This window comes from Hyperolius riggenbachi, chromosome 1 (assembly GCF_040937935.1).
Source record: "Hyperolius riggenbachi isolate aHypRig1 chromosome 1, aHypRig1.pri, whole genome shotgun sequence".
Taxonomy (NCBI): Eukaryota; Metazoa; Chordata; class Amphibia; order Anura; family Hyperoliidae; genus Hyperolius; species Hyperolius riggenbachi.
Genome location: NC_090646.1, coordinates 232,348,382 through 232,362,197, shown reverse-complemented (window position 1 = coordinate 232,362,197; position 13,816 = coordinate 232,348,382). Strand labels below are relative to the sequence as shown.

At 43.8% G+C, this 13,816-nt stretch overlaps 1 protein-coding gene across 8 annotated transcripts in view; it reads right to left on the bottom strand.

Moving 5' to 3' along the window:
• CXXC4 (CXXC finger protein 4) overlaps positions 1-13,816 on the bottom strand; it is a 260,319-nt gene that overhangs the window by 176,953 nt on the left and 69,550 nt on the right. For 2 of the 8 annotated variants that reach the window (XM_068231479.1, XM_068231484.1), the window contains exon 6: positions 5,452-5,496. The exons of the other annotated variants lie outside the window; for them this stretch is intronic. In XM_068231479.1, coding sequence (XP_068087580.1) covers positions 5,452-5,496 — 45 coding nt within the window. The remainder of the gene's footprint in view (positions 1-5,451; positions 5,497-13,816) is intronic. 8 annotated transcript variants of the gene reach the window in all.

Here is a 13,816-nt window from a genome sequence, read left to right as displayed (position 1 = left end):
AAAGAAGAACTCTAAAAGTTGAATGACTGCAGCATTATGTGAGTAATACATTATGGAATTATACAAGCAGCTACCACTTTAACGGATTGAAGGGAGGAGAGGACGAGTTTAGACCATCCCTATATATAAGATGGCGACTTCTACACCAACTCATAGATTCTGAGGAAGACAGCCGAGCCGTTGAAACATGTTAATCGTATAGCTGTGAAACTGTATCGATATAGGGGCGCCCCGCTATATTACAGACTGGCCCACGTTCCCTCCATTAACATTGTTACAACTGGGTATACGGAGGAACTACGGAACCACAGAGGACTGGAACGCAAGGAAGTGGCCACAGCTTGGGCTGAGACGCACTAGGAAGTGACGTCTCTCCCCTGAAGTTGGTGATCCGGTGAACCGGAAGTTGCAGGTCAGAGCCGATCCGGCGTCCCTCTTGCTGCTAGCAGTTTACCGCTTCAGCGGTGTTACCCGCCGAGTGATTGAAGCGGCTCCCCGCATCACTGAAGAAGATCCCTGGAGAATACTAGGACTATCCCATCTGGGAAACTCTGGGATATGTCGGAGGAACTATCGCAGGAGCGGTGAGAATTATCAAGGCATCTTATGCATAACGGCCAGTGACTGCTATTATACAGTTAGAGTCTATATCACTTGGGACATACATTTTCCGTTTCAGGACCTACATTTTGTACGGGAATTGTGCGGTATCCCTAGGAATATATAGAAAATTCAGGCATACTAGCTCATTTTTAAGAGAATACACTACGTTGTAATTTTTATATTTTAACATTCTGTCATTTATGCGACAGTTGTGGCATTTTTGAAACTCACAATTGTTGAGGTTTTTATTTCTAAAAGAGAACCAACTTGCTCTTTGTATGAAAGGATGAATGCATGAGAGTGTATATGGCTGAGATTTATGGCACTTGGTGATATTATTCACAATAAAAAGTCTGTAATTAGAACAGCAATTGTGTATTAACTTATGTCCAGCGCACCCTTGACTACATTCATATTTGAATTTCATACATCATCACAGAAGGTGCAGGGGTGGACCTACCATGAAGCCACCTGAATCACAATTTAGAAAGCAAAATCTAGGTGGCAGCATTTGAATAAACAATTTGGCCCACCTGGCGCCTGTCTCCTCTCTGCTTTCCTGCCCCCTTTTCTGGCACACACGCATACCCTAATCACCATCCTCATTCGACCGATGCTACCTGCCCTCCTTCCCTATGACAGCTTTGACAGAGGGGAAGCTTTGGCCCACAGCGGGGGTTCTGCAACCAGACCAGCCAATCACAGCTGCCCACTGCTCCATTTGTTAACTGGTGCCGACAGCCTTGCCAGCGGGACCATGACACGGTCATTGGGCCAAATACTGCACTCAATCAATAGCAGTGACATCTGATAAGTCACTGCTACTGATCGAGTGCATTGATTAGCCCAATGATGGTGCCATGGTCTCACTCGCGAGACCATCATCACCAGATAGCAAAAGGAGCAGTGAGCGGCTGTGATTGGCCGGTCTGGTTCCAGCACCCTCGTCTGATTGGTCGTGTGCCAAAGCATCCCCTCTTACTGGCCATGGTGATCTCTTGTTGGTGATGGAGTTTATATGGGGGTGTATATACAGTGGCTTGCAAAAGTATTTGGCCCCCTTGAAGTTTTCCACATTTTGTCACATTACTGCCACAAACATGAATCAATTTTATTGGAATTTCCAGTGAAAGACCAATACAAAGTGGTGTACAAGTGAGAAGTGGAACGAAAATCATACATGATTCCAAACATTTTTTACAAATCAATAACTGCAAAGTGGAGTGTGCGTAATTATTCAGCCCCCTGAGTCAATACTTTGTAGAACCACCTTTTGCTGCAATTACAGCTGCCAGTCTTTTAGGGTATGTCTCTACCAGCTTTGCACATCTAGAGACTAAAACCCTTGCCCATTCTTCTTTGCAAAACAGCTCCAGCTCAGTCAGATTAGATGGATAGCGTTTGTGAACAGCAGTTTTCAGATCTTGCCACAGATTCTCGATTGGATTTAGATCTGGACTTTGACTGGGCCATTCTAACACATGGATATGTTTTGTTTTAAACCATTCCATTGTTGCCCTGGCTTTATGCTTAGGGTCGTTGTCTTGCTGGAAGGTGAACCTCCGCCCCAGTCTCAAGTCTTTTGCAGACTCCAAGAAGTTTTCTTCCAAGATTGCCCTGTATTTGGCTCCATCCATCTTCACATCAACTCTGACCAGCTTCCCTGTCCCTGCTGAAGAGAAGCACCCCCTGAGCATGATGCTGCCACCCCCATATTTGACAGTGGGGATGGTGTGTTCAGAGTGATGTGCAGTGTGAGTTTTCCGCCACACATAGTGCTTTGCATTTTGGCCAAAAAGGTCCATTTTGGTCTCATCTGACCAGAGCACCTTCTTCCACATGTTTGCTGTGTCCCCCACGTGGCTTGTGGCAAACTGCAAACGGGACTTCTTATACTTTTCTGTTAACAATGGCTTTTATCTTGCCACTCTTCACTAAAGGCCAACTTTGTGCAGTGCACGACTAATAGTTGTCCTATCAACAGATTCCCCCACCTGAGCTGTAGATCTCTGTAGCTCGTCCAGAGTCACCATGGGCCACTTGCATGCATTTCTGATCAGCGCTCTCCTTGTTCAGCCTGTGAGTTTAGGTGGACGGCCTTGTCTTGGTAGGTTTATAGTTGTGCCATACTCCTTCCATTTCTGAATGATCGCTTGAACAGTGCTCCGTGGGATGTTCAAGGCCTTGGAAATCTTTTTGCAGCCTAAGCCTGCTTTAAATTTCTCAATAACTTTATCCCTGACCTGTCTGGTGTGTTCTTTGGACTTCATGGTGTTGTTGCTCACAATATTCTCTTAGACAACCTCTGAGGCCGTCACAGAGCAGCTGTATTTGTACTGACATTAGATTACACACAGGTGCCTTCTATTTAGTCATTAGCACTCATCAGGCAATGTCTATGGGCAACTGACTGCTCTCAGACCAAAGGGGGCTGAATAATTATGCACACCCTACTTTGCAGTTATTGATTTGTAAAAAATGTTTGGAATCATGTATGATTTTCGTTCCACTTCTCACGTGTACGTCACTTTGTATTGGTCTTTCACGTGGAATTCCAATAAAATTGTTTCATGTTTGTGGCAGTAATGTGACAAAATGGGGAAAATTTCAAGGGGGCCGAATACTTTTGCAAGCCACTGTATATATATATATATATATATATATATATATATATATATATATATATATATATCAAAGATGATAGTGCAAAGCTCAGCCTCCACCTGAATATCAAAAAGACCAAGATTATGACAATAGTAGATGACGGCAATATCAACATAGCAGTTGACAATGAAAAGATTGAGTGTGTGCAGGAATTCACCTTCCTCGGCTCTCAGATCGATCAAAATAGTGATTGTAGTCATGAAACAAAATGTTGGATAACCCTCGTCAGAAATGCGATGGAAAGCTTGAACCAAGTATGGAAAAGCAAAGACATTGGCACTACGACCAAATGTAGACTGGTTCATGCCATTGTTTTCCCCATAACCGTGTATGGCTGTGAAAGTTGGACCCTAAGAAAAGCAGATAGAAGAGAGATCGACTCCTTCAAGTTGTGGTGCTGGTGATGGTTGCTTCGCATTCCATGGACAGCAAGGATGACGAACAAAGAAGTATTGGAACGTATAAGACCAGACATGTCACTGGAAGGCAAGATCACCAGACTCAGGCGCACATATTTCGGCCACGTGATGCGATAAAATTCCTTAGAGAAAGACCTAATGGTGGGACTGATCAGTGGCAAAAGGCAACAAGGCCCCCAGAGAATGCGTTGGCTTGACACCATCAAAGCTGACACAGGATTGAGCTTGAGGAAACTGGCAGAAATGGTACAAAATCGGACAGCATGGAGAGAACTAACCCATAGAATCGCCAAGAGTCGGATACGACTGAATGGGAAATAAAATCATAATCCTACTAATATTATAAATGGGAAAGTTCGGATGTTTGGATGTTTGTTACTCGATCACACAAAAATGGCTGAACAGATTTGAATGAAATTTGGCACACACATAGTACATTACCTGGAATAAAGTATAGGATACTTTTTATTCCCATTACCAAAAAGTGGGTGGAAACAAATACAAATTTAACTGGGAAAATGTAAACTGCAGCCATTCTCACACTGTTAATGGTAGGGTTCTCAAACTTTGCACAGTTGGTCGTTGGGTGACTAGGATTAATATTCAGAAAATTGGGTGGAGCCTATAAAAGCCAATCAAAATACACCTATTGATTTTCAAGGGGAATATTTACATTGCTCACATTCTTGCATTGTTAATGGCACAAGCCTCAAACCTAGTAGTTGATCCCTGAGTGACTAGGGTTCAAATTGAGAAAGGAGGTGGAGCCACAAACAGCCAATCAGATTTGTTTCATTCCAATGCAAATTATTGATGCCAAACACCTCAAAACTCACAAACTTGGTAATTGAGTAATTGATTGTGTGTTAGGGTTAGGAAAGTGGGCGCAGCCAACACCAGCCAGATACATAACCGGCCAACAACCGGGTCCTCAGTGGGCAGAGACAAAATACAAATTTCACTGGGAAAATGTAAACAGCAGCCATTCTTACACTGTTAATGGTAGGGTTCTCAAACTTTGCACAGTAGAATACTGGGTGACTTGGATTAATATTCAGAAAAGTGGGTGGAGCCTACAAAAGCCAATCAAAATTCACCTATTGATTTTTAAGGGGAATATTTAATTGCTGCCATTCTTGCACTGTTAAAGTGGATCCAAATTAAAAATACAAGATTTCAGAAATAAAATCTATTTTCTAAATTATAATAATAAATAGTAGCCTTTTTTCAGCTGCATGATGACAAATATAAAATATTTTACATTTATTGGAGGAAACCCTCCCTTCCTTTCATATTGCCGGGAATTTCCGGCAAACTGGTGGAGGAGATAAAAAACAAAACACACTGACAGTCCTTTTTGTGGTTGCCACGGATGCAGCTAGTTCAGGTGTACTCAACCTGACTATTTGCCGGTGCCAGGTCTCAAATCGGACTGCTCACATGGTTTAGGGTAATCTCCAAACAGAAAGAAAGAAACGGCACTCCACTGGCTGCAATTTCAAATTGCTGTATTCAGGAACAAGACATTACATGTTACGGATAAAGTCCTTCATCAGATGTCAAACAGCGATTGAATGCAATTGCACAAATATATACTCTCATCCCAGGTGCTCCACCCGAGTAATTGCAAACCCCACCCCTACATCAATTAACCCTAAAAAGTCCATGTCCTCCACAGTGATTCAATTTGCAAAGTCCATCATAATCTCACGGTCATATGGCACTCCTGATAGGCTACCAAATAAAACAATATCATATAACTGACCGTGATTCTGTCTGGCACTTCCTGCGCGGACTGCCACATAACCACCTGTAGAAAAACATGCAGTTAAAAACCAGTACAGATAAATTTCATCATAAAAAGCATTTGAGAGGTAACCTCTCGTTCATTCCTCTAGGAGATACAACATCTAACAAGTATATCCACGTTGCCTCTTTTTGCTTAAAGAGACTCCGTAACAAAAATTGCATCCTGTTTTTTATCATCCTACAAGTTCCAAAAGCTATTCTAATGTGTTCTGGATTACTGCAGCACTTTCTGCTATCACAGTCTCTGTAATAAATCAATGTATCTTTACCCTGTCAGACTTGTCGGCCTGTGTCTGGAAGGCTGCCAAGTTCTTCAGTGTTGTGGTTCTGCTATGAACTCCCCCTTCCAGGCCCCTCTATGCACACTGCCTGTGTATTATTTAGATTAGGGCAGCTTCTCTCTTCTCTTTTACAAGCTGGATAAATCGTCCTCTGAGCTGGCTGGGCTTTCACATACTGAGGAAATTCAGACAAGGGCAAAGCTGTTTGCAGGAAGAAAAGAGCAGCCCGAAACTTCAGTGCATGAGAGATGTAGGGGGAAAGAAACGTACAAATGATCTCTTGAGATTCAAAAGGAAGGGTGTATACAGCCTGCTTGTGTATGGATGTATTTTCTATGTGTGGACATACTGTACATCAACCTACTTCCAGTTTTGGTGGCCATTTTGTTTGTTTATAAACAAACTTTTTAAAACTGTTTTTAACCACTTTTAATGCGGCGAGGAGCGGCGAAATTGTGACAGAGGGTAATAAGAGATGTCCCCTAACGCACTGGTATGTTTACTTTTGTGCGATTTTAACAATACAGATTCTCTTTAAGCAATTTTTCAAAATATTTTTCAAATTTAGGTAGACTGACTGCTTCCAGTACACACTTAAGTAGATACACAGAACCGGCACTGCAACTGTCAATCAACATGCATAGAGACTGGAGTAAGTTGCCTCTTGGAGGATTAGTAACGGGTCATGCTACAAATTGCGTGCTCAGGCTTGAAAACAGTGGGGGCCGCCTTACGACCGTTTCGCTCTCTTGAGCGTCTTCAGAGGCAATGCGCATTGCCTCTGAAGACGCTCAAGAGAGCGAAACGGTCGTAAGGCGGCCCCCACTGCTCCCACCTCACCCCACAGCCACTTGAAGTAACGGGTAGGACAAATTTTACCAATATTGTGTTGTTATGCTAACCGCATGAAGCCGCAAGAATAAAGCTTTTTTACTGCTACGCATTTGCATGTGCCGACTTTCCTCTTGCATTCTGCTTCCAGTACACACCACCTCAATTGAACAGAATTGTGACCTGCATCTTTAAAATGCCTCGCTCATAATTATTTTCGCCCGCTGCATGTTTTGAAATCGCCCTCTTATGTTCCTGTATTCGTGTCCGGACCGGTCTCGTGGTCTCGCCCACGTACATTGAACCACAAGGGCATTTAAGCCCATATACTACCCCTGCTGTGGAACAGTAATGCCTCTCCTTGATTATGATCTTTTGACCTGTATGTGGGTGACATAGAGTGTCACCTTTGATTATTCCACTAAATACATTTCAATTGAGGCATGGCACAGTCCCTGCTTTTCCAGTGTTGATCTCCTTTATTTTAGGGGATGTATCTACATGTCTCACCCTATCCTGGATCGTTCTGCCTCTTCTGACAGAGAAGATGGGTTCGTTTTGAAACAGCGGTCCCAGTTCTCTGTCAGCACTCAGCAAGGGCCAAAACTTCCGCACCACTTATTTGATCATTTGGGTATTTTTTCCTAAGTTTGTTACCAGAGGTATGCCTTTAATTTTTGCAGTACGCTCTTTTCTAGTTAATAAAGTGGACCTGTCTACGGTTCCCACTTCCTCTTTAATCCTCTCTATTTTGCAGGCACTATACCCTTTCTGCAAAAACTTAGTTTTCAGCTGTTTACTTGTTTTTTCACAGGCCTGATCCTCAGTACAAATACGTCTGGCCCTGAGGAACTGTCCCCTTGGGATGGCTTTGGTTACATGGCCGGATGGTAACTACCCGATCGCAATAAATTATTGCGATCGGTGGGCTTGCGAAACAACTCGTGACAAACCGACCTTCGCCGCGCTTAATCGTCACATCCAGAAAATTGACTTTGTCTCTCGACAATTCGCAAGAGAGGAATGAACGAGAGGTTACCTCTCAAATGCTTTTTATGATGAAATTTATCTGCACTGGTTTTTAACTGCATGTTTTTCTACAGGTGGTTATGTGGCAGTCCGCGCAGGAAGTCCCAGACAGAATCACGGTCAGTTATATGATATTGTTTTATTTGGTAGCCTATCAGGAGTGCCATATGACCGTGAGATTATGATGGACTTTGCAAATTGAATTACTGTGTAGGACATAGACTTTTTAGGGTTAATTGATGTAGGGGTGGGGTTTGCAATTACTCGGGTGGAGCACCTGGGATGAGAGTATATATTTGTGCAATTGCATTCAATCGCTGTTTGACATCTGAGGAAGGACTTTATCCGTAACATGTAATGTCTTGTTCCTGAATACAGCAATTTGAAATTGCAGCCAGTGGAGTGCCGGTGTAATGTCAGCTATTGCAGCCCCGCACGTTGTGCAGCCCCGCATGCGCAGTAGGAGCCTGCGTCCCATTAAATTGTGCAGCCACGTAAAACGTCCTAAATATCTCCGCTTCCGCACCACGTACACCCCCGAAATTTTCAGGGGAGGGAGGGGAATCCCAGATCTAGCTCTGTGCCGAATTTCAGCCCCCGAGCCCCGCTGGTTCCCGAGGCTGATTGCAGCAAACCTATCTCGGGAACTAACGGGGCTAAGGGCCTGCAATTCGACACAGAGCTACATCTGGGGGTCCCCTCCCTCCCCTGAAAATTTTGGGAGTGTACGTGGTGTGGAAGCGGAGATATTTCAGGTAAATAATGCGCGATACTCAGTAAGGAAGGCTGCTTCCGGACTGCAATATCTGACATTACACCGTCTCTTTCTTTCTGTTTGGAAAAAAACAAAACACAGGCTGCTACTGATGATGTCACAGGGGACATGATCTCAGCTTGTGTGAGATTTCACATAGACGAAGCCCCTGTGAGGGAGGGTAGCTGATGACAAACACACCCATGATCTAAAACCTCCTACTAAGCTCAGAAGTAATGGCTGCCACCTGTATAACCCTAGTTATGAAAAGAAAAGGGTGAAAAGCATGCACTGAAATGCTCATAGGCTTAAAGGAGTGTTTATTTATCTTTGTATGTGTCAGTGTGGTGCTACTAAATATTTTGAATTAAAAAAATGTTTGGTTTGGGTCCGCTTTAATGGCACAAGCCTCTTGCAATATTAATCACCTGTACCTGGTACAGTTGGCCATTGGGTGATAGGGGTTCAAATTCAGAAAACGGTTCACAGGCAATCAGATTTATTTTATTTCAATGCAAATTATTGATGCCAAAGACCACAAAGCTCAAACACTTGGTCATTAAGTAATTGTGTGTTAGGGTTAGGAAAAGTGGGCGGAGCCAACACGGCCAGATACATAGCCGGGCAACGCCGGGCCACCAGCTAGTAATATATATATATTAGTGTTCTCGGGGGGGGGATACAGACGCGGGCGGGAAGTCAATCGATTGCAATACATTGTGGGGGAGTCTTCAGGGATCTATAACATCTGATCCGTCGCGACAGTCGTTATTACCGCACATCACCAAACGTTGGTCGTGTAATCATGGGCCTATACCCACATACTGAGATTGCGGAAACAATTGCTCATCGTTCAAAAAAAATCACCGGCCGTCATAAAAATTCCGATAAAAATCGCATAGTATGGGCCTTAACAGTGAGAAAGGACTTCAGCTGAAAGATGTAACATTGAGCGGTTTCAGCAGTGCTGTGGAATTGCCAGTGATTCCAAAAGCACTAGGTTAAAGAAAGTCAATGGAGGTGATCCCACAGTAGCGAATGGGATTTCAGAAGATGCCTCCAGCATTTTTGGAGTGTTTACACGCAATACAAAGTATAGGACAGCTGTAAAATTGTTTTTTAATCGCCGTACAAAGTGATTTTCCAGTGCTTTTACTACCAAACCTCTGAAAATCGCAAATCACTGTACTAAACACTTGCATTTATTTAAAATTGCTTTTAAAAACTCTGGAAATCGATCCAAAAAACACTGAAAAAAATCAGTACCAAAAGTGCTCAGCGACTGCGATTCGCGCTTTCTAGTGGGTCCCAGTCTTTCCGCTGACTTGGTGCAAGTGGGCAGCTGTCAGTCATTATGGATCTATGAGCTAAGAGAACAAGTGGTTTCCTTTTTTACCTTTTATGAATCATTAATGCCTGAGGTGGGGGATATGGAGGCTTGCATATTTATTTCCCTTTAAACAATGCAAGCTGCCTGGTTGGCCTCCTGATCCTGGCTGTAATACTTTTAAAGAAACCCTTAACAGAAAAAAAGTGCCCCTGGGGGGTACTTACCTTGGGAGGCGGAAGCCTCTGGATCCTATCGAGGCTTCCCCCGTCCTCTTCCGTGCGCCTGCACAGTAGAGCGGACTCGACTGGGTTCAGCTATTTCCGCCTGATCCAGAGCCGCTACTGTGCCTGCAACGGGGAAGGTAAATATTGCAGGCACTACTGCGCCTGCGCCACAGTCTGACAAATTGTCGACTGTGGATTTGGAGGGGCCCAGCAAGACCACCGTGGGACGGAAGAGGACGGGGGAAGCCTTGATAGGATCCAGAGGCTTCCCTCTCCCAAGGTAAGTACCCCCGGGGGCACTTTTTTTTATTAGAGTCTCCTTAACTGTATACCCTGAACAAGCATGCAGATCAGGTGCTCTGACTCAAGTCTGACTGGATTAGCTGCACGCATGTTTCAGATGTGTGATTCAGACACTACTGCAGCCAAAAATATCAGCAGAACTGGTATTGTTTAAAAAGGAAATAAATATGGCAGATTACATATTACTCTCACCTAATAGTTTAAAATAATGTTATATTGCACATAAAAAACTGTACAGTACTTGAATTTAGGCTTTACAGGTAAGTTACAGGGGATATTTTGGAATAGACAGTGTCCTGATGCTATGTTGGCACTCTTGCTGGGTGACATATAGGCTCTTATGCAACAGCCCAGGTGACACTCAGATGCTGCAAAGGATGTGATAATGGTATTAAATCAAGCCTAGGACAGACTGGCTTACAAAAATCAGAATGGCAAATAAAAGCTGAATTATTATTTCCGGTACTTGTTACATGCTGCTGCACTTTGTAAGCTGTGGCCTTTTTTTTATTAAATAAAAGTTCCCATATTCCATATCCAGAAAAAGCCTGGATTCCCAAGTGCTCTCTAGAATTTGCCTGCATGTTATGCCACACACCGAGTTCTTTTCACAGATGTGATCCCTGAAGCTGAGAGGATAGTCCTATGAGGCAGCATCCTGTCCAAGTGATTTACATTTTAGCTACGTTATTGTTTTATATATACGGGGGTCGCTGGAAAGAAACAGCCATTTTCAATCAATCAGTTTAGGAAACATTTTATTTTAGATACACTATCTTCTAATTATTTCTCCAGGTGGCCACCTCCTTTATTTAAAGTGTACCTGAGCCAAAGCTCCCCGCGGCGTCCTCCGTTCGCCCACCGCAGAGCGCGGACCCTCCAAAGACTAGGCTTGTTGGTAATCTGATTGGGGTCGTGCTCCTCTTCAAGCACAAGCACAGCCGTACTATGCTTGCATAAGTATGGCGGCGCCTGCGCAGTAAGTCGGAGCTGCTCATGCTACTGCGCAGTCATGGCTGAGCTCATACCCGAAGAGGAGTGCGGCCCCGAGCATCTGGAGGGTCCAGGACAGCAACAGAGGACAGGAGGACAGTGTGGGAAGCCTATGGAGCATCCAGTTGCTTCACTCCTTAAGTATTTACTTGTTTATTTTTTCCCGACTATGGCTCTCTTTAAAGAGTAACTGTCAGGCTGCAGAAGCTAATTTAAACCTCTATTCTCCTGTGTTAAACAGTTTATAAGGAAGCCAAAAAGCCATTAGTGAAGATAAAAATCTCAGTTACCTTTGATGTGTGCTTATCAGAAAAGCTGTTAGACCTAAGAGGACGCAAGCCGCATACTATACTGCAAAGCATTCTGGGGCCCTTCCCTCGGCTGCTAATGAGACGTTACAGCAGCTTGTAATCAGTCCAGCGCGTAGCACTGATAAATCTCTGGGCCGAGGACACTGCAGGAGTCAGCTATTGTTCCTAGCCACATGGCTCATTAATATTCACTGCACACTGTGTTATTCAGTACAAGCTTTTCTGTGATCAGGAAGCAGGCAGGACATGACGACACATTTGACAGAAAAACATGGAACCTGCCATGAGCTGTCAGGAGCATCAATCTCTGCATATACTATATAAAAATTCTGTGAAGTACAAACGTGGACAGTGAAATGCATATGTAATGTAAGTACAGCCAATCTTTAGCTACTGATATATGTGTTTATTTTCTCTGAGACCTTATACCTAACAGCTCCTCTTTAAGCATAGGTGATATGTTTTTACAAGGTTTTAAATGCCTTCGTTGTAGTAGAATCACACTCCTCACCTATGGGTAAGATGATTTGATGGAGAAGGGGGTGTCATGTTATGCTACATAAAAGTTACCAGCATTCTACAGTCATGTGACAAGTGGTGCAGTGAGAAAAGAGGTTAACCTGACAGATAAAATTTAAATGACACAGAAAGAATTTGATCCTCATATATAGTATATGTAAATATTATTGGTGGATTTTTTTTTTTTTGTTTTTTTTGTTTTACAAACTGCTTGTTTCACGGTGCAAGTTTACCCTGTGATCTCACTGCTCAGTATGCATCTAGCAAAGTCTAAAAATACCTTATTCCAGGTCACTAATTCATTAACTAGTGCCACCATAACATGAGCCAAGTGCAATGGGAATTAGCAACTTCTAAAAAGAATAAAAACAAAACATGGCAGTTCTCATCTTCCTACCATGACAAGTTTTGTAACTGATAATAGCCTTTCATCTCCTCTACCTGATTAGGACATCTAGGCCTCGATTCATAAAGCATTACCGCATGCAGAAAACAGCTAACTTTACTGAGCACTTGGGAAAATGTCAATTCATAAGGCCTCTTTTACATTAGACAACACGTGCAGGAGCTTGTTCCTGCACGCGTTGAATAGGCTGCGGCGTGTCGTCGGGAATCTGTGGTGCGACGTAATTAATTAACTCAATGGGAAAACGCAGATTCCCGACGATAAAATGCTCCCGGTGCGTCATACCGCAACACATCGAAACGCAGCGTCGGGTGTGAAAGGTAAAATTAAAGTCTATGGACTTTCCTTTTACCTTGGTTAACGCAAAGTATAGACTTTGCGTTAAAACGCTGAAAAAGGGCTCTGGTGTGAAAGAGCCCTAAAGGCTGTTACCACCTGAAAAACCGTAATTACCGAGCAGTGAGGTAAATTACCGGTAAATACCTCAACACATGTCAGTAAATGTCAATTCATAAAGACTACAACATGCGGTAAAGGCCAAAAAATTTACCGGCACCTCTGGTGTGGTGTAAATAGTGTGGAGACCGTGCAAGACTGTGGGAAGCCTGCCGTGACTCACAGAAGCAGAGAGAACAATGACTGACAGGAGCAGAGCCGAAAGAAACAGCCAGTCTCCTGCAAGTCCCGCTGATCTGACATTGATAGGTTGCGAAGGCTTCTGGGGTGGAACAAGCTTTTCTACCCCTCAGGCAGCGAGCAGAGAGAATTGAACAAAAGAGGTTTCCCCTGTGGCCCTTTGGCAGTTTAACCCTTAAAGGGACACTTAAGTAAAAAAAAAAAAAAGAGTTTTACTCACCTAGGGCTTCCAATAGCACCCTGCAGCTGTCCGGTGCCCTCGCCGTCTCCCTCCGATCCTCCTGGCCCCGCCGGCAGCCACTTCCTGTTTCGGTGACAGGAGCTGACAGGCTGTGGACGCGAGTGATTCTTCGCGTTCCTGGCCACAATAGCGCCATCTATGCTGCTATAGCATATATCATATAGCAGCATAGAGGGTGCTAATGTGTCTGGGAACGCGAAGAATCACTCGCATCCCCAGCCTGTCAGCTACTGTCACCGAAACAGGAAGTGGCTGCTGGCGGGGCCAGGAGGATCGGAGGGAGACGGCGAGGGCACCGGACAGCTGCAGGGTGCTATTGGAAGCCCTAGGTGAGTAAAACTCATTTTTTTTGTTTGACTTAAGTGTCCCTTTAAGGTTCCTGTTTGGGAAAGCAGAGGAGCTAGTGGGAAAATAATGTAAGCATGGCATGTGCAATATCTCCTGGAAGTTCTTCTAAACTGTG